Raw genomic sequence first — 26,784 nt, 5'->3', positions numbered from 1 at the left:
ACGGGATCCGACCCATGCCACACAAAGACATCAAGCATCCTTTTAAGGCTGCCATCTTCAGGCTGGATTCTGAACACGTCCTTGGACAACTAGGCTGCTCCGCGTCAGTCGCCAGAAAGGTTTCGTTTCAACATTTCCCACTTGCTCCTATTACATCATGCAAGTCATGTTCAGCATACAGAGTTTGCTGCTGCAAAGAGGAGACAGAGACAGCCTCCAGCTGAGATGGCTTTGACAGGCAGGTGAGGAAACAAACTTATATGTTCATCTCACTGGTGATTGGACGAGATGGGTATTGGTCTAATGCAAAACAGGCAGCTCTTCGTAAGAGCATGCACTGTGGCACAGCATCCCAAACCACCCGGAATGAGAACTACCAGGAATTTTTGATATACGGACACACAGGGTTTTGATTGCAGAAACAATACGGGGGGGGGGGGGTTGAAGCATCACACCTAGATTGCCAGCCGGATTAAATTAATTAGAAGTGCTTCACTCATTTTCTTTAACCTCTTGCAAGCACAAATTATTGGCTTGATGTAGACATGCCGCAGTGAACTGGCTCTAAAGGATTAAGCAGCCCAAGTAGTCTTGCAACATGCAATTGGTTTAATAATAGGAGGTTTGCGGGCTTTTTCATAAACAATCACTCCTGGGGAAAGCGAGCTAATGTTTCAAGCGTCACCTAGTTTTTAAACAATGTGGGGATCTGTTTGTTCTTTGGTTATGACAGGGCAAAACGTGGGTGGAGCACAAGAACTACCAGCGTGTAGCTGAGGAAAGATGGGGTGCAAAAGGCAATAACAAAAAAATGTGATTTATTTAGAGAAATATTTCTATACCGCCGTAGCATGAAATAATAATAATAAATTTTTATTTATATCCCAGCCGAAGCTGGGCTCAGAGCGGCTAACAACAATAAAAGTAACACAGTTTACATAAAATCACAATCAATTAATTGACATGCATTCTAAAATCAATTCATTCTAAAATCAATTCAGAATCAAATTAATGGCAACCATTGGGCTAGAGGTCTGTGAGGATTACCAAAGGAGGGGGTCCGACTGTGCCTTGGCCAAAGGCCTGGTGGAACAGCTCTGTCTTGCAGGCCCTGCGGAAAGATGTCAAGTCCTGCAAGGCCCTAGTCTCTTGTGGCAGAGCGTTCCACCAGATCGGGGCCACAGCCGAAAAAGCCCTGGCTCTGGTTGAGGCCAGCCTAACCTCCCTGTGGCCTGGGATCTCCAAGATGTTTTTATTTGAAGACCGTAAGGTCCTCCGTGGGACATACCAAGAGAGGCGATGCCCAGCGTCAAAAGGTAACACCTTTTTTTAAAAGCTAGGGAAGGCAACCCTTTTGCTATTAAGAGCTGCATTCCTGGACAGCCCGGTTCAGTGTTTTCAACCAGTGTGTCGTGGCACCCTGGGGTGCCTTGAATGATGGTCAGTCGTGCCACAGGCAACACTGGCCTCTGTCCCTCTATCCTTTCCTGCCTCCTCTGATTTTCTCTCGCATCTCTGCCTCCCCAAGGCTTGCACAGCTGTTTGTTGCAACAGCCCTGGCCACAAGCTCTCCAGGTGAATGGCGTCTCTGGTGCTGGCCAGGGGGTGCTTCCCAGGCCCCTGTGGGGCAGTGTGAAGAGGCATCTCTCTTTGGGGCAAAGGGGGCAGCTCGGAGAGCAGGGGCAGCAGCAATGGCTGCCCAGAGGACTCCCAAGGAGAGGGGAGAGAGGGAACACTCCACAAGGGAGGGTTTCAAAAAACATGACAGACTGCCAGCTCCGCAGGCAAAGGGGTGACCTAACTAGGCTCCTGAACCCCACAGGGGAGCCACAGAATGAATGCAGTTGGTCAAGGGAGCCGTGGACCCAAAAAGGTTGAAAACCTCTGGCTCAGTTTGGTTTTAGAGAGTGGTGCTGATAATGCCAAGGTTGCAGGTTCGGTCCCCGTATAGAGCAGCAGCATTTTTCTGCCTTGCAGAGGGTTGGACTAGATGATCCTCAGGGTCTCTTCCAACTCAACCATTCAATAATAATAATAATAATAATAATAATAATAATAATTTATTTATACCCCACCCATCTGGCTGGGTTTCCCCAGCCACTCTGGGCGGCTTCCAATAGAATATTAAAATACAATAACCTATTAAACATTAAAAGGTAAAGGGTAAAGGGACCCCTGACCATTAGGTCCAGTCGTGGCTGACTCTGGGGTTGCGGTGCTCATCTCACTTTATTGGCCAAGAGAGCCGGCGTACAGCTTCCGGGTCATATGGCCAGCATGTCTAAGCCGCTTCTGGCGAACCAGAGCAGCACATGGAAACGCCATTTACCTTCCCGCCAGAGTGGTACCTATTTATCTACTTGCACTTTGACGTGCTTTCGAACTGCTAGGTTGGCAGGAGTAGGGACCGTCGCGGGGATTCGAACCGCCGACCTTCTGATCGGCAAGTCCTAGGCTCTGTGGTTTAACTCACAGCGCCACCCCCGTCCCATTAAACATTAAAAGATTCCCTAAACAAGGCTGCCTGTTGATTCCGTAAGTCAGGGGTAGGCAACCTAAGGCCCGGGGGCCAAATCTGGCCCAATCGCCTTCTAAATCCAGCCCATGGACAGTCTGGGAATCAGCGTGTTTTTACATGAGTCAAATGTGTGCTTTTATTTAAAATGCATCTCTGGGTTATTTGTGGGGCATAGGAATTTGTTCATCCCCCCCCCCCCCAAAAAAAAGTCCGGCTCACCACATGGTCTGAGGGACAGTGGACCGGCCCAAGGCTGAAAAAGGTTGCTGACTCCTGCCATAAATAATCCATTAGGGGGCTGCATGGGAATTGTGGGTGGGGTACCAGAGAAGAAAATGGATGGGGCCACCTCTTTTCTCTTTCAGCCACCCCATTGCCTTTGTCTCTGTGGGTAGCAGGCAGATATCACATCACTCTTGCCAAAGATCTGAACTGAATTGTTTGCGGAGAGCTTTTGAAATTAGGGTGGGAGGGTTGGGGGGCGTCTTGCAAAGCATTAGGCCAAAGACATGAGGTTGCCCACATGTTTTAAAGAGATTGGGGAAACAGACAGAAACCAGTCAATCACTTCTTTGAATCTGTATCTTGTATAGAATTCCAATCTAATAACAGTTGAACTTAAGACAGAGGGGTTATTTTCAATTAACCAACAAACAGCACACGGTATGTGTCATAAATGGTTTTTGCAGACACTCACGCTTTTATTTATTTTTAAAAAATCACACCCTGCTTTTCACATGTGTCTCAAAGCAGATGACAAAGAAAAACAAACAAATAAGAAATCATAAATAAATTTTGCTTTGAGCTTAAAAGGCAAGAGAGCAGATCTGCATCGGTGCTGTGAGTGCATTCAACAAGATTTGTGGAATCATTGGCAAGAGATATCAGAAAGTCAATTGTAGGCGGACGTCCGAGCCAGATTTCACGTATTATTAAACACTGCCACTTGATAACCAAAATTGCTTCTGAGCTGTTCGTAAAACAAAAAAAAACAATAATTGCACAACATTCTGTGCAAATTTCCTTTTGCTAAAACTGCTAAGCGACACAGAATCTTACTGTCTCCCCTTTTTTTTAAAGCACCACCTTCGACTTCAAGGGTGCTCAGCGTCTCGGATCTCTGCTGCACCCATTTCTATTAGGTTTTAGCATCAATCAGATTGTGCTTGTTTCGGCTGCAAAAAAGAATTCTGCACTTATCAACACTGGCAACCACCCAAAGGCCAGTGAATGATATTTCCTACCTTTCTGCAAGAATCTACAAGACGCAGAAGAATGCATCGAAATCTCTTGGAATTTGGGGAGGTTCTTTCGTTTTCGAATCCTGCAAAACACCTTGGGAGAGGGGCGTGCATTGCAAGGGATCATCACCTTGTCGTGGGGAGTGGGCTTGCACATTCCTACGACCCTTGGGAGTGAAGCCGTTGGGAATCTCGTACTCCCAGCAGGGTCACCCATGGCGGAAAGGTCAAAGGGAAGGAGCTAGGAAAAGAATGATCCAAGAAGTTCTCAATGGCAGAACAGGCGGATGATAACAAGCTGTATGTTACAACGGCTGTGGAGGCTGAAGCAGATAAGAATCTACCGGTCGTGGTGATACTCATGCTATCGGAATACAGCGGTACCTCTGGTTAAGAACTTAATTCATTCTGAAACTGTTCTTAACCTGAAGCACCACTTTAGCTAATGGGGCCTCCCGCTGCCGCCACCACACAATTTCTGTTCTCATCCTGAAGCAAAGTTCTTAACCTGTGGTAATATTTCTGGGTTAGCGGAGTCTGTAATCTGAAGCGTCTGTAATCCGAGGTACCACTGTAGAGCCTTACTGCGAAGACTGTGCATTGGTCAGTGTGCACTGATCTACACACACAATACAAATTCACGCACAGGAGTCTTGCAAAAACCCATCCCTAACCCAAAGTCCCACGGCGATCGGGAAATGGTGCAAACCCTCGCCATGATCAACTCCCACCCGGGAACGAGTGTCGCCACTGTGGAAGGACGTGTGGACCCAGAATTGGCCTCCACAGTTGCTTACGAACCCGCTGTTAAAAATGTGTTTATGGAAGACAATCTTACTCGACAAAGTGATTGCCGAAGGAAGAAGAAGAAGAGGAGGAGGAGGAGTTTGGATTTGATATCCCTCTTTATCACTACCCGAAGGAGTCTCAAAGTGGCTAACATTCTCCTTTCCCTTCCTCCCCCACAACAAACACTCTGTGAGGTGAGTGGGGCTGAGAGACTTCAGAGAAGTGTGACTAGCCCAAGGTCACCCAGCAGCTGCATGTGGAGGAGCGGAGACGCAAACCTGGTTCACCAGATTACGAGACTCTTAACCACTGCACCACACTGGCTCTGGAGCAGTGAAATGGACTCTCTCAGAATATGGTGGAGTCTCCTTCCTTGAAGGATTTTAAGCAGAGATTCAATGGACATCTGCTGGGGATGCTTTAGCTGAGATTCTTGCGTTGCAGGGTTGGACTAGAAGAAGAAGAAGAAGAAGAAGAAGAAGAAGAAGAAGAAGAAGAAGAAGAAGAAGAAGAAGTGGTGCACAGTGTATATGGTTATATGGCTGCCTCTTGAGTTGGCTAAGACCATAGCTCAGTGGCAGAGCACTAGCCGTGCAAGCAGAAGGTCCCGGGTTCAAGTCCTGACATCCCGCAGGAGGCCTGCCAACTGGTGTAAATCACAAGCTGGGAGGGCGCACTGAGAAGCAGCTTCCGGATTCCCCATGGGCATCCGGTTGGTCCCTGTGAGAATGGAGTGCAGGAGCAGAATCCTAGAGTTGGAAGGCTCCCAGTGGTCATCTAGTCCAACCCGCTTTGGCCCCATCCAGCGGGCAGGATTTCCTTATGTTCTGAAAAAGATGCTTGAAATGCCTGAACTGATTCTTCCTTTTTTTTAATCCTGGAAATAATTGTTTGTATGTCAACACAGCTTGAAGAACCGCACAAACCTTTAAGTCGCACAGATCGCTCGAGATTTGTCTCAAAGTGAGCCCTGCGGCACTATTCCCGACAGCGCTGGAGCGCTGCATTTAATCTATAATCTAGCTCTCATACGAAAGAGAGAATTTGCACGCAAAATCAGAAGACTTCATCCTCGGCCTTTTCCAGCCAGCTCCAGCTCCCCCAACCCACCCTCCCTTATTCACCCTTTTCCTTTTCTAAACTTGTCAGTTTGGCGGCGGGTGGGGAGGGGGGGCAGATGCTTTAAATACAAATCAGACAGAATTGGCAAGACTTTTCGCGAAGTATTCCCAGTATCAACATTCCTTTACCCTCCCTCCCTTTCCCACCCCCAATATAAACAAGCCCGAGAGTCTCAAGACTTTTCCTGCAGGTCCTAACGGAGACCCCCAGAATACACTATAAACTGTAGCCTTCTCCATCTGGTTTCCTTAAGTCTTTGGCTGCAAGTGGGAAGGAATGTAAACCATTCCGCGGGTTTTGAGATGCCTCGGTGGCATGAAGTCTTAACTACAGGTGAGATGGCAAATGGCAGGGGGCGGAACAGGCAAAACGGAAAAACTGTGGGCACAAGTTGCTTTTGGTTGTTTTCAGTTAAACCACAGAGCCTAGGATTTGCCGATCAGAAGGTTGGCAGTTTGAATCCCCGCGACGGGATGAGCTCCTGTTGCTCAGTCCCTGCTCCTGCCAACCTAGCAGTTCGAAAGACGCACTTTTCCCCTCCTAAAAAGTAAGGGGAAATGTGTGTGCGTCTTATGGAGCGAATGCAGGCTGCGCAGCTATCCCAGAAGCCAGATCAGCGAGAGGGATCACTACGCCATTCTCCCTCTTTCTGTTCTAGTTTCTGGCTTAGCCCCTCTGTCCCTTCGCCCACCTCCCGGAAAAGCCCCCAAGAGCCGCATGCCCTTTAAAGAGAAAAAGGGGGAAAAATTCTTTAAAGGGAGTGCTGAGCAGAGCCTGTATGCATCCCAGGCTCTGCTCAGCGCTCCCTTTCATGAGCCGTGTGGAGCGTGCGTGCGGCTCTTGGGGGCTTTTCCCCGAGGAGGGAGAAGGGCAGCCCACCAGTTATGGGATGCATACAGGCTCTGCTCAGCGCTCCTTTTAAAGAATATTTTTTTTCTTGTATTCCCCCTCTAAAAACTAGGTGTGCCTTATCGTCAGGTGTGTCTTGTGGAGCGAAAAATACGGTAGATAAATAGGTACCGCCCTGGCGGGAAGGTAAATGGCATTTCTGTGCGCTGCTCTGGTTCGCCGGAAGCAGCTTAGTCATGCTGGCCACATGACCTGGAAGCTGTACGCAGGCTCCCTCAGCCAGTAAAGCGAGATGAGCGCCACAACCCGAGAGTCTGTCACGACTGGACCTAATGGTCAGGGGTCCCTTTACCCCTCTGCACATAACCACAAAATCTGCTCTGGAGGGTCCCTCAACCCTGCAGAGATGATTTTGGGGGTGCAAGGAGGGCTGAAGGGAACAGGAGAGGAGGGAAAGTTCCACTGTATGCACAGAAGTCTGCTTTGTGAGTTCCCATTGAGTTCTATTTCTTTACTTTGTCCGATTTGTACCAGATACTTTTTTAATGCCTGACAATATCCCCAGAGCTGGGACGCGGGTGGTGCTGTGGTCTAAACTACAGAGCCTAGGACTTGCCAATCAGAAGGTTGGCAGTTCGAATCCCTGCGATGGGTTGAGCTCCTGTTGCTCGGTCCTCCTCCTGCCCACCTAGCAGTTCGAAAGCACATCAAAGTGCAAGTAGATAAATAAGTACCACACCAGCGGGAAGGTAAACGGCGTTTCCGTGCGCTGCTCTGGTTCACCAGAAGCGGCTTAGTCATGCTGGCCACATGACCCAGAAGCTGTACGCCGGCTCCCTCAGCCAGTAAAGCGAGATGAGTGCCGTAACCCCAGAGTCGTCTGCGACTGGATCTAATGGTCAGGGGTCCCTTTACCCTTTACCTTACAGCAATGCTTGCAATGCAATAGTCCTGCTCCGCATCCCCTCTGGTTAAAGAACCATGCATGCAGCCAGCAGTATGGATCTGCCCTAGAAAGGAGAGTCTGCCATTCCAAGACCCCTTGACAATTCACTGTGTGTTTCTGTCTGTGTGTTCATTTGGTAAAACAAGGCAGACAGCAAGGAAATATCCCAGGACCATCTTGAATGGATTTGCTTCAGTAAAGCATTTGGGTTAATTCCACAGTCAGGCAAAGAATTTGGAGAGTTATAAACAAGGCAGACATACCAAACGCAATGACAAAAGTAATGGGGGGGGGATGCAATTCAAAAAGGCTGTGGGGAGAGGCAGATGAACCAGAGACAACAACCGGAGCTGTCTAGGGACCTCAGTGCCCTGGAGCAAGACTGCAGCTCTGCATTGCCAGCAAAACAAATTAGTCGATCCCTGGAGTTCGCCAAGACGGAGAGGCACTAAGCAAGGCCACTCCGCTGCTACCCATGTAACCAGGGAGGGCTGCAAATTGCTCAGGACCATTAAGCCATGTTACTTGCAGAGGAGGGCGATGATGAAGGGGTCTCGGAAACCAAGCCTTACGAAGGACAGTTGAGAGCTGGGAAAACGGAATTGCAGAATTGTAGAGTCAGAAAGGACCACAAGGGTTATATATCATGCAGTGTGGGGCTCCCGGCCCCGAGATTAAGAGCCTCGTGGTCTACCAACTGAGCTATCCACAGGAGATGGAGATAACAGCTATTTTCATATTGGAAGGGCTGTCACATCAAAGATGGAGCAACCATGTTTTCTCCTGCTCCACAGGGGAAGACCCAAACCAATGGAGTCAAATGACAAGAAAATAGATTCCAAGTAACTTTCTTGAGCTGTTTGGCAGTGGAATAGATGACCTCAGGAGGTGGAGGACTCATTGGAGGTTTCTAAGCAGAGGTTGGGTGGCCCGGAAACTACAACTAATCCAGAATGCGGCAGCTGGACTGGTGACAGGGAGCGGCTGCTGAGACCACATAACACCGGTCTTGAAAGATCTACACTGGCTCCCAGTACATTTCTGAGCACAGTTCAAAGTGCTGGTGCTGACCTTTAAAGCCCTAAACGGCCTCGATCCAGTATACCTGAAGGAGCATCTCCACCCCCATGGTTCTGCCCAGACACTGAGGTCCAGTGCCGAGGGCCTTCTGGTGGTTCCCTCACTGCAAGAAGCCAAGTTACAGGGAACCAGGCAGAGGGCCTTCTTGGTAGTGGCACCCACCCTGTGGAACACCCTCCGACCAGATGTCAAGGAGAAGAAGAACTACCAGACTATTAGAAGACATCTGAAGGCAGCCGTGTTCAGGGAAGCTTTTAATGTTTAACAGACCACTGTATATTGCAGGGGGTTGGACTAGATCGTGGGTCAGCAAACTAAGGCCTGCAGGCCGGATCAGGCCCAATTGCCTTCTGGATCTGGCCCACAGATGGTCCGGGAATTGCCGCATGGATCGCAAGCGGGCACGTTCTTTCCCTGTCCCTCATACGGTGGGAGAGGCTTCTCCTGGCTTCTCCCCACCCTGCCTAGAGGAGGAAGGGGGCTGGGCCTTGTTGGTGGTGGCAGCAGCAGCACTCGAGCGGCTGCCATTTTAAGCAGCCCCTCTCCAGAGCCCTTTCTCAGGCCGCTCATCATTCCGCCGCCACCAGACCCTGCCGCTCGGAAGACACTGGTAAACAGCCACCGGGGCTCGTGGTGCCTTTGCATCATGTTTGTTCCCCAAAATATAGTCCAGCCCCCCACAAGGTCTGAAGGACAGTGGACCGGCCTCCTGCTGAAAAAGTTTGCTGGCCCCTGGTCCCTTTCAACGATCCCTCCCGGCAAGGGCCACATTCCCCAGAAAAGGAAATCTACTTGCTTCCTGGACCCAAGAGCTCGTAACACAGAGCACCCTTCATCATGCCAGTTTCTATTTATTGGCCCCAATCCATCTCATCGCCACCTCCAGGCAACGGTCAAACACCTGAGCTGCCTTCTCCCGATTCAGATGGCATGGAGAGATGGAGTTGTGCGTCACACCCTGACAAAGTCCCCCGGTGCTTTCATATAACTGGTGAATAGCAATGGAGAACAAGATTAACTCCCCGTAGGACGCCGCAAGAAATGATAAGATTTCTGATTGCTAAGTTCTGGATGAAGGGAGCGAGTCTCCTCCCTTCAGGAAACATTTGGGAACTGCTGCTTTGAAGGAAGAACAAACAGCAAAGAGATCAAATGCAAAGAAGTCAGCCAGCGGGAGATCAAACAAACATGTGGGCTCTGCAACAAGGTGTTGCAGCGCAGAGTGTTGCCATTTGGGCTACATTGGCAGAAGTTGAATTTGCTACTCGTAAGGTAGGATTCTACTTGCCTGTTTCTTCGAAGAAGTAGCCGTTCCTGGACATCGCTGCCGGTGGGCTTTCTAAGAGGAGAAATGAGAGAAAAACAAATTAAGAGGCCAGCTCAGACAATTCAGAGGTTTCTTTTTAAACGAATGGACATTTATTCTTCGGCATGCTTCACTTTTCTTCCGGAATGTCTCCGTTACATGGATTTATCATATGAAAACGTAGGTATATTTGCAAGCGCTGGTTTCCATTAGCCTTTATTTATTAGTATTCAGTATTATTAGTATTCACTTTATCTCACAAAAACAACTTACAACCAACCAAACAGACAGGCAAAACCTCCCACAGAGATTCATTAAACCCAAGAGGGGAAAAGAAATGGATTAAAAACATCTCACCCACTTCTAAAAGGCCACAGACAGTCAAAAGCCTGGTTATAGAATAAAGAATAGAATATAGAAGTTTATAGAATAAAGTTTTTGCCTGGTGTCGAATTACATGCTATAAAGGCACCAGGTGAGCCTTCCTTTGACTACACACTTCGTGAAAAAGTAGACTAAAGTCGACGTGTTTTTACCGAAATGGCAACTCTTAAACGTCCCATGTGCAAGTTGAAGCCATCCTATCTGGACCCGTCCTGAATTTTCGTCTTCATTTCCAGGCAAACGGGCTGCTAGGAATCTCACCGCGATAGGGGTGATGGATGAGCACAATGAGATTCGGAAAGAGAGCAGGCACCGGGAAGGGCACAAAGCTTCGGGGCGACTCACACAAGAGGCTAATGCAACGTGAAACGGCACACAAGGTTTGCCAGGAGGCAGCAAAGAGGCTACTCTCTTTCACCGTTACATAATCCCAGGGTCACCCAGAGGCCCATCTCTGCCTTTGTTTACAGGCACATCCCTCACTTTCCTCCAGGTGCTAGTATATCAAAAGAATGAGCCCTTGCCTCTTAAGGCAAGGATGGGGAATCTCCAGAAATTGAGGGACTCTGGGGTGGTGGGCGTTGTAGTCTAGCAAACCAGGCAGAGCCTTCTTGGTAGTGGCGCCCGCCCTGTGCAAAGCCCTCCTGCCAGATGAAAAGGAGACAGAAGTTCTACATACAAGTTTTTTTTAAAGGTAAAGGACGGTTAAGTCCAGTCAAAGGTGACTACGGGGTTGCGGCGCTCATCTCGCTTTCAGGCCGAGGGAGCCGGCCTTTGTCCACAGACAGCTTTCCGGGTCATGTGGCCGGCATGACTAAACCGCTTCTGGCGCAACAGGACACTGCGACGGAAACCAGAGCGCACGGAAACGCTGTTTACTTTCCTGCTGCAGTGGTACCTATTTATCCACTTGCACTAGTGTGCTTTCAAACTGCTACGTTGGCAGGAGCTGGGACCGAACAACGGGAGCTCACCCTGTCACGGAGATTCGAACCACCGACCTTCTGATCAGCAAGCCCAAGAGGCTCAGTGGTTTAGACAACAGCGCCAACCGTGTCCCATGTTTTAGAAGACAGCCATGATTATGTTTTTGTAGCTGATGGAAGCCACCCAGAGTGACTGGGGCAACCCAGTCAGATGGCAGAGGACAAATAATGCTATTATATTATTACCTGGACTAGTGATGTATGGAAGTGAGAGGTGGACCATCAAAAAGGCTGATCGCCGAAGAATTGATGCTTTTGAATGATGGTGCTGGAGGAGACTCTTGAGAGTCCCATGGACTGCAAGAAGATCAAACCGATCCCTTCTGAAGGAAATCAGCCCTGAGTGCTCACTGGAATGACAGATCCTGAAGCTGAGGCTCCAGTACTTTGGCCACCTCATGAGAAGAGAAGACTCCCTGGAAAAGACCTTGATGTTGGGAAAGATGGAGGGTACAAGGAGAAGGGACGACAGAGGACGAGATGGTTGGACAGTGTTCTTGAAGCTACCAGAATGAGTTTGACCAAACTGCGGGAGGCAGTGGAAGACAGGAGTGCCTGGCATGCTCTGGTCCAGGGGGTCATGAAGAGTCGGACACGACTAAACAACAAAAAATACCTGGACAGCACCAGTTTGGAGAGGTCTGGTTTAACATTGCATGTGAGCACAGCCAAATTGGAAGCCATTAGCTCCCAGGGCTAGGAATTCGAACAGGTATCTGCTTTCCGGACCTGAGCATGCAGGTGTTGATTCTGCTCCTCCTGCGTCTGGACGCAGTCCTTACACATCTGGACGCAGTCCTTACTTGTTGTCACAGAATGAGGCCGCAATGGACCCCATGCATGAAGCATTCAATAAGAAGAGGATCCCATGCACAAAACGTTCAATAAAGAGATAGAGATCTAGAAGAACAGAGCAATTTGTAGGGCTAACCCTGCACCTTTAAACGGCAGTGTTTTCAGAAATGTCCCCGCGACAGAACACACTCAAGACATGTTGCTGTGCAAATACCGGAATCTCGAGAAAGCACAAGAAAACAGAACAAGACATAGGAGCAGGCTTGTCCGATCAATGTTTTTTCAAAAAATAATAATATTATTAGCTCGTGTGCGTTCTGCAGTGCTTCTGTGTTGAGCCATTCTGACATGAGGAATATTACCCTGGAACTGAAAACTATTCCTTAATAAGGGATGCTACAAAGGAACGCCTTGAAACTCCGGCCCCGTCAAGGTGAAGGGGTCAACTGCAGCTGAGAGACAAGAAGGGATATTGCCTCTCTTTCTTTTTCTCTTTTCATTTCATAGATCCCCCCCCTTTCACATTTGCACATTTGCACCCAACAACATTCCGTTATTAAATTCCTCAGAAGATGCGGCTCAGTGTCTTGCCAGCCAGCTTCTTTGATATTAAAAACATAACAAAACCTGCAAATTCCAGTCTCCTGAGCTCTGCTATATCCCCAACATAAAAAGACAACCTTGCATTCCCCGAATACTTCACAGAAGCATTTCTAGCTTGGGGGCAACCTGAAGGGAATACCTCCCCACTTCCATGCTGTTGTTTCCACCCATCACGTCCTTTTATTAAGATACCCCAAATCATTTACAGTTAAGCCACTGTTCCAATGGCCCTGCAAAACTCCCCATTTTATCGGGGTTTCCATAAGCCTTTATTTATTGGTATTCAGTATTATTAGTATTCACTTTATCTCACAAAAACAACTTACGACCAACCAAACAGACAGGCAAAACCTCCCACAGAGATTCATTAAACCCAAGAGGGGAAAGAAATGGATTAAAAACATCTCACCCACTTCTAAAAGGCCACAGACATTCAAAAGCCTGGCTATAAAATAAAGTTTTTGCTTGGTGCCTAAAAACATGCTATAAAGGAGCCAGGTGAGCGTGCTTCGTGAAAAAGTAGACTAAAGTCGACGTGTTTTTACCGAAATGGCAACTCTTAAACGTTCCATGTGCAAGTTGAATCCTATCTGGATTCGTCCTGAATTTTCGTCTTCATTTCCAGGCAAACAGGCTGCTAGGAATCTCACCGCGATAGGGGTGATGGATGAGCACAATGAGATTCGGAAAGACAGCAGGCACCGGGGAAGAGGAAGGGCACAAAGCTTTGGGGCGGGCACAGAACAGGGTCACCATCTTATCCAATAGCCACCCACCATTCTGTGGCACTTCAGTGATGCCCTTTGGTTTTAAAAGACATGAAACTGACTTGGTATGGCCATTGGTTCATCTAGCAACATGCCGTCAACTCTGACTGGCAACAGCTCTCCGGGATTCTCTGGTCTCTCCTGGTCCTTCCTTGAGATGCCCAGATGCTCCACCTGGCTGGGACCTTCTGCATGCCAAGCTAATGCTCTACCGCTGCCCAAAGGGGAACCAATTCTCTCCAGTGCAAAAGGTGAATGTATCATCCGCTCACTGATTTAGAAATGTGACTGTCCTGGACCGCAATGGTAGGACTGAGGGCAGCGCAAGACACAACCCCAAACAGTTGTTGCAGTACCTTTAGGGATCACAACGAAGCCATGCAATATCTGAGGAGCTCCTTCCACACTGCAGAGGATACTGGGAGCAGCTGAGCCTGGGGCCAAGGTGAGATTCGAACCCAGGTCCTCTAGGTTCAAAACCCACCCTAACCCTACATTTTGCAACAGATTGCTGGGTGCAAACAGCTCTATATTACAACGAGAGCAGGGGGCAGACAGAGGAATTTGCTGTCAATGCCTTAGTGGGCCTTCACAATACAGTGGTACCTTGGTTCTCAAATTTAATCCATTCCAGGAGTCCGATTGGCTCCCAGAAGCGTTCAAAAACCAAAGTGCGGCTTCCGACTGGCTGTAGAAAAATGGTCGCAAACCGGAACACATACTTCTGGGTTTGCCACGTTCGAGTACCAAGGTATCTGATTAATGCATAAAATGATTTGCCCACAATATTTCGCTAAGCCTCTGTCTTTGCCGTCTCTATCCTGCGTGCCCCTTTCCAAAGAGTGGGAGCTGGGAGGTGCACCTTCCAGTGTCCAACCCTGAACCGACACTGCAAATTTGCTTTTGCAACATCCTATTAGGGGGTCCATGCAGCCGCTGCTTAAATAACTTCTGAGACAAGGTCTGTTTCTGAAAGGGTGAGGTCCACTTCCTCAAGGAACAGGGAACAGGTTCACAGACAGCAGCCTCTTCTGGATGCAAGATGCTGGACAGTTTTTATTCATCCATATTTTTGCCTTTTTTTGGCTGTTGGCCCAGGATTCAATAGGTGGACAGTTAAGGAAAGAGAGGGTTTGTGCCTACATTTGGCCAGTTATTTCGTACCACCAGGAGGGTGAGACGGTGGAGTTTAGCGGTTTTGTAAGTTGTGTGTCTTTGTTTGTATGGGCCTTAGGTTGCCTACCCCTGATTTAGGGCTTTAAAGGTCAGCACCAACACTTCAAACTACTCACTTTATGAACTACTCACTAACTTTGTCACAGATCTTAAGAATGGGGAAATGCCAACAGTTTCGCTTGGGTCAAGACACTGCTGTATTTCCCCAGCAGAGAAGCTAAGCTCATGTGAACGATCGTTAATTCTGTTCTGGTTTCCGCTGAAAAAATTGCATCCGGAAGCTTTTCCCTCCTTCCTGGTGCCAAACACATCTCCGCTGCCAGCACACCTTTGTCAAACTTCAGGCCCTAACCCATTTTTGCTTCTTTTGCGGCTGAAGAGATTGACAGAAACAGGGAAGGAGAAGCCTCACTAATGAGAAATAAGAAATGCTGTACAAGCTTGCTAAGTAGGTCAGGCCTCCCTCATATTGTGCGGCATCACTCAGAGCCACAGCTAAGGAGGAAAAACAGCCGCCCATGAAAATGAAGAGGACGCGGAAACAGAAGCACCCAGCCAGGAGGACCCGGGGGCACCTGCCTGTCAGTCTCCCTCCCTCCTACCTCCCTCCCTTACCTCATACCTTGGTTGCCATTAATTTGATTTTGAACTTAATTTGATTTGATTTTGAACTGATTTTAAAATGAATTGATTTTAGAGTGTTGTGTTACATTTATTGTAGTGAGCCGCTCTGAGCCCGGCTTCGGCTGGGGAGGGCAGGATATAAATAAAATTTTATTATTATTTTATTATTATTATGGGCAGAGGGGAAAAACACCCACAACGGAGCCATCTCTGAAAAGGAATCCAGCTTGGTGCCTTCCTTCAACAATCCCACAGCAACCCCAGGGGACAAGAAACAGGCTCGTCTTTGGATAGTTCCAAAATTCTGCAATTGGTTGCTTAACGCCCTAATGTGGTTCGTTTATTGATCTTGCCAAGCTCTGCGTCTCAAAATGAGATTTTGGTTCGGAGGCAGTCGTGTGGGGGGGGGATGCATCTAGGCCGAATCTGGGCTGCTCGCTCCCTAAGCCGAAAACACACCCAACCAGTTTTGCTCCTTTACTAAGGTAAAGGTAAAGGGACCCCTGACCATTAGGTCCAGTCATGACCAACTCTGGGGTTGCAGCACTCATCTCGCTTTATTGGCCGAGGGAGCCGACATACAGCCTCCAGGTCATGTGGCCAGCATGACTAAGCCACTTCTGGAGAACCACCTATTTATCTACTTGCACTTTGAGGTGCTTTTGAACTGCTAGGTTGGCAGGAGCAGGGACTGAGCAACAGGAGCTCACCCCATCGCAGGGATTTGAACCGCCGACCTTCTGATCGGCAAGTCCTAGGCTCTGTGGTTTAACCTACAGCGCCACCCATGTCCCTTTGCTCCTTTAGTAGGACCACCCTACAGGCAGGGTTAGAAACTCAACTTACTATACAGTGGACACTCGGGTTGCGAACGTGATCTGTGCGGGATGCACATTCGCATCCCGCAGTGTTCACAACCCGCGTCTGTGCACGTGCAGGTTGCAATTCAATGCTTCTGCACATGTGCAAAGTGCGATTTAGCGCTTGTGTGCATGCGTGACCGCCGAAACCCGGAAGTAACCCGTTCCGGTACTTCTGGGTTACGGCGGTCCGTAACCCAAAAAAACGCAACCTGAAACCTCTGTTATGACTGCATAAACCAGGCTCGAAACGGCTCCATAAACCAGGGTTACAATTGCCAAAATGGAATGCATCGTTGCCATTGTGAGGGCAGACAGCTCAAAAGTTGTACTATTTTTCAACACGACTTTCTGGTTGCTCTGATTTCACAGGCAAGGGAGAAGAGCGAAAGGGAGGTTTCACAGCTCAGCCTCTGAGCCCCTCTCATTTCCCAACCCAGCCAGGCACCGGCTACAGCAGACCCCCTGCCAGGATCGCTCTCTGCAGGCACTAAAGGGATTGCTTTGCAGAAAGAAGCCGCCTCCGTTTTTTAAAAATAGCACGGGAACCAGCAGAGGGGACTCCTCTCTCCATCCCGCAGGAGCAACAAGAGTTTTAATTTCCCTCTTTCTTGTTATTATTCATCATGCTTCCAGCCTGTCGTTCTTGCAAGGACATTAAGGCAGACGGCCGGCCCTATCCTTAAGCACACTGGGGAAGCTGCCTCAGGCAGTACTCTAGGAAGCCAGTAGGGTTATGGTGTCAGATGAGGACCTGGGAGATCAGGGTTCAAATCCCCACTCAGCCATGAAGGGTGACCTTGGAGTCAGTCTTAACCTACCTCATGGAGTTGTTGTAGGGATTAACTTAGCGGGAAGGAGACGGCCATGTACTCCCTGGAGAAAAAGGCGGGATATAAAAAGCTCTTCTGTTCACCTGCGTAAGAAAGCTAGAAGGGCCAGCCAGGTGGAGAGGTCAGTCGCCAACCTGAGATCCAGAGATCTCCACGTGGTCATAACTGCACCCACATCAGCTACAAAACATGTCGGGCACCTGGGTAACTGGACCTGCACCAATCTCAAAGAAACCCAGCTTGCTGTTTTTGGATATAGATGTGCTGGTGTTTTTGTTTTTTTAAAAGAGTATGCCAGCATCAAATTAGATAGATAATTTATTACGGTCAAATACCAGCTCACATAACATAACACAATAAAAACAGCGTTCATAAAGATAAAATCGGAGCAGATTGCAGCAATAGCTCATGAGTTAAAATCTGAGATATATACATACACCCATACAACTGAGATTTGGGCTACCATAAGAAATTGACCCTGAGGTGCCCCAAAGGGCAAATTCAGCATTTCCCTAGTAAGCTATTTTATTCTAGAGGATGACCTGTGCCTACAAATCTGGGCGCAGAATCTGGCTACCAGCCAGGTCATCTTGTGATCTTTGCCTAAGAGGAGAGAATTAAATTTAGACTCATCTGAAAGATCGGCTAGCCTCTTCAACAAGGGATCAATGGTGTCTCTACGAATCTTGATTTTTCCACCTGGAAACCAACTTTTTTGTCCAAGTTATATGCCTCCATTATTTGATAATAATGGAGCCAATCTCGCACTCTGTGGATCACGTTTGGTCAAAACTCTTAAAAAGCAGAGACATCACCTTGCCAACAAAGGTCCGTATAGTTAAAGCTATGGTTTTCCCCGTAGTGATGTATGGAAGTGAGAGCTGGACCATAAAGAAGGCTGATCGCCGAAGAATGGATGCTTTTGAATTCTGGTGCTGGAGGAGACTCTTGAGAGTCCCATGGACTGCAAGAAGATCCAACCTCTCCATTCTGAAGGAAATCAGTCCTGAGTGCTCACTGGAAGGACAGATCCTGAAGCTGAGGCTCCAATACTTTGGCCACCTCGTCAGAAGAAAAGACTCCCTGGGAAAGACTCTGATGTTGGGAAAGATAGAGGGCACAAGGAGAAGGGGACGACAGAGGACGAGATGATGGGACAGTGTTCTCGAAGCTACCAGCATGAGTTTGACCAAACTGTGGGAGGCAGTGGAAGACAGGAGTGCCTGGCATGCTCTGGTCCATGGGGGGTCACGAAGAGTCGGACATGACTAAACGACTAAACAACAACAAATGACCTCCTAGGTACTTTCCAGTTCTTTAATATCCTTCTGCAAAGCACCATTCCAGTTTGACCAGGCCAGTGACCTCATACCTGTCCCCCCTTGCTGTGTCACAGTAATAGTGAGGACTCAAACAGCCTTTGGTACCCAGGTATATACCGCTTCAAAGGATGATGCAAAACTCAAAGAACAGAGGGCTGTAGCCAAGTTAGGAAGGGTCACAGAGGAGTTCAGGTGGAAAGGGATGGGCAAGGGGGGCACGTGGAGACCAGGGCCTTGCAATAAGCAATGTGCCCCAGAAGCAGAGATCAGAAAGAGCTCAAATTCCCTCCAGGGAGAAGAGAAGAGGCATTTTATGAAAAGAGAGAGAGAGAGAAAGAGAACAATCTAATATGCAAAGAGGAAGGAAAGATTTGAATACTGCTATAACTCAAAGCTCTGCGGGCACAGAGGAAATGAAAAGGATTTGGAAGAAATGCTTCAGCAATCCTGCCCAATGAGAGACGAACTGGAGCATGGGTAGGCAAACGAAGGCCCGGGGGCCAGATCAGGCCCAATCACCTTCTAAATCCGGCCCACGGACGGTCCGGGAATCAGCATGTTTTTACACAAGTAGAATGTGTCCTTTTATTTAAAATGCATCTCTGGGTTATCTGTGGGGCATAGGAATTCGTTCATTTTTTTTCCTTCCCAAAATATAGTCTGCCCCCCCCACAAGGTCTGAGGGACAGTAGACCGGCCCCCTGCTGAAAAAGTTTGCTGACCCCTGGACTGGAGGGATCTCTGCCTGCCGAAATGCCAACTGAACAGGGGTAGGAAATGAATTTTGAACAGTGTAGGAGGAGGACAGAAAAATAAAAGGAGAGGGAAGCTGTAGGGGCAGGACACTACTGGACTAAGAAAAACAGGCGCTAAATGAATGCAAGTTCATTTCCTAGCGGTTAGCATTTACATTTACAATCCGTTTCTGATATGTCTATTTATGTATTAGCTGTGCTTTGCAAGGGGCCCAGATATGCAGAAGGGGAAAGTTAAAGAATCCTAACAAATTTTGCAATATTCCAGTAAAATAAACCAATCACGAACGTCACCCAAGAACTGTTGCAGGGGAACAATGAATGCCCACCTTAATTCTCACCTAAAGATAGCCAACTAATGGTTCAGTATGAATGCAAACCCAAAGTCCTAGGGCATGCTTCACCAACTTGGTGCCCTCTGGAGACTTTGGGCTACAACTCCCATCAGCTCCAGCCAGTGTGGCCCAAGGGTGCTGTGCCTGGTGGGAATTGTAGTCCAAGCTCAGACGTATGGCTTATATCCGGCAGGAGTCAAGTATTGTGGGCTTAATTCTAGGGAACTGGCTTCCATGGGAGCTCCAACCGGCCCTCTCCCTGTTAAACGTCCATCACACCAAACACTTTTCATTCCAGCAAGCGTTTTATGAGCTTAACTGCTTTTGTTTTCACTGGACTGAGTTGCTTGTAAAGATTGTTGCAGTTTAGTGGTATATACGTTGTCAAAATAGATAAATGAAATAAATAGGAAACTCTAGGCTGGCAAAAGTGACTCTAGAGAAAGCAAGAAAACTGTATATTGCAGGAAACTGAAGCCCCAAGAACAAACTTCTACAAACCACTGAATGCCATGGTTTTCCTACTGGAGCTACTAGCAAGAGATCGACTTCAGACTCACAACAACTTCAGACTCACAACAGTCATCACCCCAGACAGACGACAGCAGATGTAAATAACAATAATTTATTATTTATCCCTGCCCACTCTGGGTGGCTCCCAACAGAATATTAAAAACACGATAAAACATCAAACATTAAAAACTTCCCTAAACAGGGCTGCCTTCCTTCTAAAAGTCAGGTAGTTGTTTACTTCCTTGACATCTGATGGGAGGGCGTTCCACAGGGCAGGAGCCACCACCAAGAAGGCCCTCTGTCTGGTTCCCTGTAACTTCACTTCTCACAGGGAGGGAATTGCCAGAAGGCCCTCAGAGCTGGACCTCTGTGTCCAGGCAGAACGATGGGGGTGGAGACGCTCCTTCAGGTATACTGGACCGTGGCCGTTTAGGGCTTTAAAGGTCAGCACCAACACTTTGAATTGTGCTCGGAAACGTACTGGAAGCCAATGTAAGTCTTTCAGGACCGCTGTTATATGGTCATGGTGGCTGCCCCCAGTCACCAGTCTAGCTGCCGCATTCTGCTTTAATTGTAGTTTCCGGGGCACCTTCAAAGGTAGCCCCATATAGAGTGAATTGCAGTAGTCCAAGCGGGAGATAACTAGAGCATGCACCACTCTGGCGAGACCGTCTGTGGACAGGGAGGGTCTCAGTCTGCGTACCAGGTGGAGCTGGTAGACAGCTGCCCTGGACACAGAATTGACCTGCGACTCCATGGACAGCTGTGAGTCCAAAATGACCCCCAGGATGAGCACCTGGTCCTTCAGGGGCACAGTTACCCCATTCAGGACCAGGGAGTCCTCCACACCTGCCCACCTCCTGTCCCCCAAAAACGTGTCTCTAATAATGGGAAATGGGCAGTGGAGTGTGTGGGGAAAAAAATGAACTTCAGACCACAAGGCACCCGAAACGTAGTTAGATATCCTTTGCTACTGGATATGGTTTCACAGATGCAGCCAAGCAATCTCCATCTCTCTTTCGAAATTGCATGCAAGCATCCCTAACGAAGAGCACACAGTTCAAAAGCCGCCAGCTGGACCCATTAGAAAGCATCGTTCCATTCGCTTTACGTTTCCCCTTTGCCACAGAGGAAGCTTGCAGCCCGGCAGGATCCCGGTCGTAGCAGCTGCTGTGTGCGTCTGCAAATGGAGCCCACGGGAGCCGGAGAGCCAGCGGGAAGGGCAAAAATAGCTTCTCCGTGCCCGTTGGCGAAGACTTGGCAGAGAAGCCAATTGCCAAGAGTTGAAATAAAAGCACCAGGACGGAATGACGAAGTCTGTGAGTGGAAAGGGCAAGCTGGAACGTAAAGGCCCAGTTGTTCATGGAAGAAGAAAGTGCCATTTTGAAAAGCGAGAGGGAACAGGTGGCCCAAGGCTGTCTGGTGCAAAGAGGAACAGGCTGCAGAAAGTGGAAATTGCAACTATCTTAAAGGTAAAGGTAAAGGGACCCCTGACCATTAGGTCCAGTCGTGGCCAACTCTGGGGTTGTGGCGTTCATCTCGCTTTATTGGCCAAGGGAGCCAGCGTACAGCTTCCGGGTCATGTGGCCAGCAGGACTAAGCCGCTTCTGGCGAACCAGAGGAGCGCATGGAAACGCCATTTACCTTCCCGCTGGAGCGGTACCTATTTATCTACTTGTGCTTTTGAACTGCTAGGTTGGCAGGAGCAAGGACCGAGCAACGGGAGTTTACCTCATCACGGGGATTCGAACCGCCGACCTTCCGATCGGCAAGCCCTAGGCTCTGTGGTTTAACCCACAGCGCCACCCGCGTCCCAACTATTTTAGACTTGAGTTAAGTTGGAAATGGAAGGAAGGAGCAATTCCAGGTGCCTCCTTCTGGGTGATGGGAAGAAAGGACAGGGCTCAAATGGAACCCAAACGGCATCGAGCGTACAAAAGGAATCACATAACTGTAGAGTTGGAAGGTGTTAAGTTGTGGGTGAACATATCAGACAACACAGCGATTCTTCAAACAGCTCTTGTTTATTCACAGGCCAGAACAGAACTGAACTGCAGGCCTCAGTCAGCCTGCTTATATAGAGCTCCACTATAACACAACTGTAACCACTTTCTGTAACTATCCAATCACTGAATGTCACTTTCAATCCCTTATTTGCCTATGTGGACCTGAGTGAAAACTATCTACAGTATCCCCCTGCTGGCCCAGGGTGAGAACTTCAGTACATAACAGAAGGGACCTCGGGGGTCATTTAGGCCAGCGTTTCCCAATCTTGGGCCTCCAGCTGTTTTTGGACTACAACTCCCATCATCCTTAGCTAGCAAGACCAGTGGTAAAGGACGATGGGAATTGTAGTCCAAAAGCAGCTGGAAGCCCAAGGTTGGGAAACACTGATCTAGGCCAACCCCCTGCAATGCAGGATTCTTTTGCCCAATGTGGGACTGCAAATTTCCATTATGTTATTTTTATCTTTTGTTTGTAAGCTGCTTTGGGATTTATTTGAATAAAAAGCGGCACAGAAATAGAATAAAATCAATCAATCAACATTACAGTGCTGGCAGTTTCCAGTGCAGATCTGCATGGCATCAAAACACTGAGCTGCCACAAACTGGTAGGTCGCATCCATTTAAAGCACATTTCTCTCTCCCCCTCCAAGAATCCTGAGAACTGTAGTTTGTTAATGGTTCTGGGAGTTGTAGTTCTGTGGTGGGTGAACTAGTTCCTGTGGGGTTTTTTTTTATGGTGTGATATATAAGTATATATATATATCGAGAGAGAGAACATGGCAAAGAGGGCCCCTCATTAAGTCTTGCCAAAAACGAGACCAAAAAGGAAAGAAAAAACTCTGGCAGGTTCACAGCTGATAAGGGAAGGGAAAGGAGAATCCATTGCTAAGACCATTTCAGCCCAACTTTATTATTATTAATAATAATAATAATAATAATTCAATAGAAGAAGGAGACTTGCCACAGAAGACAAAGCACTTCCGAAAAGAGCATTAAAAGAGGACCAATGGAGACAGCAGGGCAAGGCAGCTGAATGAATTCTTTGTGTCTGCCCTCACTTCAGAAAATGTAGAACAGACAGAATTGCATTTTATTTTATTTTTTTAAGGAGGGAGACTATCTGAGGGAGGGAGAGAGAGAGAGAGAGATTCAACAGCCAGCGAACTCTAATCTTGTGGAATTCCCTCCCCACAGAAGTGCATTCAGCACCCTTCATGCTGAAGCTTTCACCACCTTTGAAGATGTACCTATTTATGCTCTTAAGCATGTGGGGTGTGTTTGTGTGCTGTGGGGTTCGTCTGATTGATGCCAGAGTCCCTTAAGCAACTCCTGGGGCCCTGGATCCAGCAAGAGTTAAAATCCAATGGAGGTTAAAGATAGACACAAGAAGACACAAGATCTACCCACCCGGGATGAATGGCAGATGAAGGTGATGGATTACAGTGGTGCCCCGCAAGACGAATGCCTCGCAAGACGAAAAACCCGCAAGACGAAAGGGTTTTTCGGGTTTTGCGACGCTTCGCTAGACGATTTTCCCTATGGGCTTGCATCGCAAGACGAAAGCCCATAGGGAAATCTCGGGGACCTTTTTTTAAATGCTGGCGGTGGGGAGCAAAGCCTTTTTCCCCCCTCCGGACTTCAGAAGAGGTCCAGGAAGGCCGGCGGGGGCGAAAGGCTTTGCTCCCCACCGCCAGCATTTTAAAAGCGGTCCGGGATAGCAGGGAAGCGCTTCCCGCTATCCCGGACGGCTTTTGAAGGCAGGCAGGGGGGGCAAAGATTTTTGCCCCCCGCCAGCATTGGGAAGAGGTCCTGGACCTCTTCCGAAGGCGGGCGGGGGGGGGGCAAAACTCTTTGCTCCCCCCTGCCTGCCTTTCCGGGAGAGCGGGAAGGCAGCGCTGCCTTTTCCGCTCTCCCGGAAAGGCAGGCAGGGGGGAGCAAAGACTTTTGCCCCCTACGCCAGCCTTCGGAAGAGGTCCAGGACCTCTTCCCAAGGCGGGCGGGGGGCAAAAGTCTTTGCCCCCCCTGCCTGCCTAACCGGGGGCTTTTAAATCGCCCCGGGACTGTCCGGGGCGATTTAAAAGCCCCCGGACGGCTTTTGAAGCCTCCCCCCGCCGCCCGGCATCGGGGCATCATCCCGATGCCGGGCAGCGGGGCGGGAAAGCCTCCCCCCGCCGCCCGGCATCGGAACGATGTCCCGAAGCCGGGCGGCGGGGCGGGAAAGCCTGGGCGCGCTGGCAACTCTCCGCAAGGAGCGCTCCCGCTGCTTGCGGAGAGGTCCGCGAAGCCTGTCCTGGACCTCTTCTGAAGGCAGGCGGGGGGCAAAAGTCTATGTCCCCCCTGCCTGCCTTCCCAGGGGCTTTTAAATCGCCCCGGACAGCGGAGAAGTCCTCCGCTGTCCCGGGCGATTTTAAAATGCCGCCCGCCAGAAGAGGTCGGGGGAAGGCGGTTTCCATAGGAACGCATTAATTGATTTTCAATGCATTCCTATGGAAAACCGTGCATCGCAAGACGAAAAACTCGCAAGACGAAGAGACTTGCGGAACGAATTAATTTCGTCTTGCGAGGCACCACTGTACATGGAACTGGCAGAAATGACTGGCAGAATCCGAGACCAGGGAGAAGAGTCGGTGGAAGAAGATTGGAAGAAATTTAAAGTTTATTTACAGAAACATTGTAAAATTAAGGAATGTTAGAAGGATGCTGGAATGAAGTTATGTGGTTTTAGCAGTAATGTTATAAAGGGGTATGTAAAAATGGATTGTTAATTGGTGAGAATGTAAAGTTATATTATATTAAGATAAATTATTAAGACAAAAACAAAGGTGGAAAGGATTTGCTGAAATAGTTAATTGAACTAGAATACAAAAAAGGGAGGTGTGAGGAGGTCAAGGAAACAAGCAAATGAAAGATAAGTTATGGAAAGATTGATTTGTTTTTTAATTGTTTCTATTTTTCTGTGTTTTCTTTTTTTCTTTTGTAATTTTTTGAAATTTTAATAATTTGTGGTTGTTTTTTTTTAAAAAAAGATAATGTCAAAAGAGTGCAAAGCAAAAGACAGACTTCCAGTTAAAATCATGGAACCACAGAATTTACAGAAGGCTCCAACCCCCTGCAATGCAGGAATCTCAACTAGACCATCCATGACAGATGGCCATCCAAGGAAGGATGATATATGATAGTTCAATTGGCAGACCAATGGACTCTTAATCTCAGGTTCATGGGTTCGTGCCCCACGTTGGGCAAAAGACCTGCTCTAGTTGCGATTGTAAAGCGAAATTCGAATCCAAGTCAAAGAGAGCTGGCAGGAGGATGCAGGACAAGCCATCAGACATGGGTAGCATTCAACTCTAGGATTCCTGAAGCTCTCAATATGCAAAATCTTTGGTCTTTTTAGCAAAAACGCGCCACTATTTGTCCCAAAACCTAGCCTCTATACCAAAGGACTAGGAAGTAACCAGTGTGGTTCAAAAGGGATCCAAGAGATCCAGCGCTTAAATCCCAGGGGGTCCCTGTAGCTACCATATTTTTCGCCCCATAGGGCGCACCCAGAACAGGCTGCTCTCCCACGGATTGCGGAGAGCTACTGCTCAGCGCGCCCGGGCTTCGGGATAGAGGCATGGGAGGGCTCCGGCGGCTTGCACAGAGCTACCCGAAGCCCGGGCGCGACTGCTCAGTGTGCCCGGGCTTCGGGATGCAGGCAGCTCTCCGCAAGCCGTGGGAGCCTGGCGGGAACTCCCGCAGGCTTGTAGATAGCTTCCTGAAGCCTGGAGAGCGAGAGGGGTCGGTACGCACCGAGCCCTCTCGCTCTCGAGGCTTCAGCGAAAGCCTGCATACACCCCATAGGATGCACACACATTTCCCCTTCATTTTTGGAGGGGAAAAAGTGCGTCCTATAGGGCGAAAAAGACGGTACTTAACACTTGTACAGTCGTACTTTGGCCATCGAACGGGATCCGTTCTGTGAGTCCGTTCGGCTTCCAAAATGTTCGCAGACCAAGGCACGGCTTCAGATTGGCTGATTGGACCCAGAAACAATGCGAACAGCCGAAACGGACATTCAGCTTCCTAAAAAAATGTTCACAAACCAAAACACTTACTTCTGGGTTTGCGGCGCTCGGGAGCCAAAACGTCCGAGTACCAAAGCATTCGACAACCAAGGTAGAACTGCACTGGGATAGTTAGTGGAAAGCATTGAAATATATACACTATTAACTGTGTGTGTGTGTGTGTGTGTGTGTGTGTGTGTGGTACTCATTCTCATTTGACCTCCACAACTACCTTTTGAGGTAGATTAGGCAGAGAGGCAGTGGCTGGTCCAAAGTGGAGATCTGAACCCCAGTCTCCCAAGGTCCTAGTTCAGCACTCTAACCATTACACCTCACTGCCTCTCTCTAGAGCAGCCTTGCCCAACCTGGTGCCCTCCGGATGTTTTGGTCTACAGCTCCCATTGGTCCCCGTCAGCCATGCCCTCTCAATTTTCCTCTCCGCAAGTGGGTCTTGCGCTTGGCAGCAGTTAAATCTGGGGCTGAATGTCTAATATGACTGATGGGGTGGAGACCCACTGGAGTCAGAATCTGATGTTTGAAATTAGCCAGGTGCCAGGAGCGTTTTTGCGACTGCCGCGGATCTGACTGTGACCATGTTGAGATCCCTGGATGCCAAGTTGGTGATTGACATCTCTATCTGGCTGGCTCCTCCAGCTTTTTAAAGCCGGTAAGTAGAAGATCTTATATATTGCCTCCATCTCCCCCCTTTTTCTCCAGGGAGTACATCGTTCACACCCACTCCTCAGCTAATCCCTGCAAGGACCCTGTGAGGTTGGTTAGAATGTTGGACTAGGACCTGGGAGACACCAGGTTTCAAATCCCCACTCGGCCACAAAGCTCACTGGGTGACCTTGGACCAGGGGATTAAATGGGGTAGGGGGAGAACCATCTGTTCCACCGTGAGCTCCTTGGAGAAAAAGCTGGGATA

The 26,784-nt window shown here is 48.7% G+C and overlaps 1 protein-coding gene across 6 annotated transcripts in view; it reads right to left on the bottom strand.

Annotated features, from left to right (window-relative positions):
* SLC4A11 (solute carrier family 4 member 11) overlaps positions 1–26,784 on the bottom strand; it is a 235,840-nt gene that overhangs the window by 101,483 nt on the left and 107,573 nt on the right. For all 6 annotated transcript variants that reach the window (XM_081924889.1, XM_081924892.1, XM_081924887.1 and 3 more), the window contains exon 2: positions 9,834–9,884. In XM_081924889.1, coding sequence (XP_081781015.1) covers positions 9,834–9,884 — 51 coding nt within the window. The remainder of the gene's footprint in view (positions 1–9,833; positions 9,885–26,784) is intronic.

This window comes from Podarcis melisellensis (genome assembly GCF_964234715.1).
Source record: "Podarcis melisellensis genome assembly, chromosome: 9".
NCBI classification, from domain to species: Eukaryota; Metazoa; Chordata; class Lepidosauria; order Squamata; family Lacertidae; genus Podarcis; species Podarcis melisellensis.
Note: the sequence above shows the minus strand (reverse complement) of the source record. Positions and strands in the feature narration are given on the sequence as shown.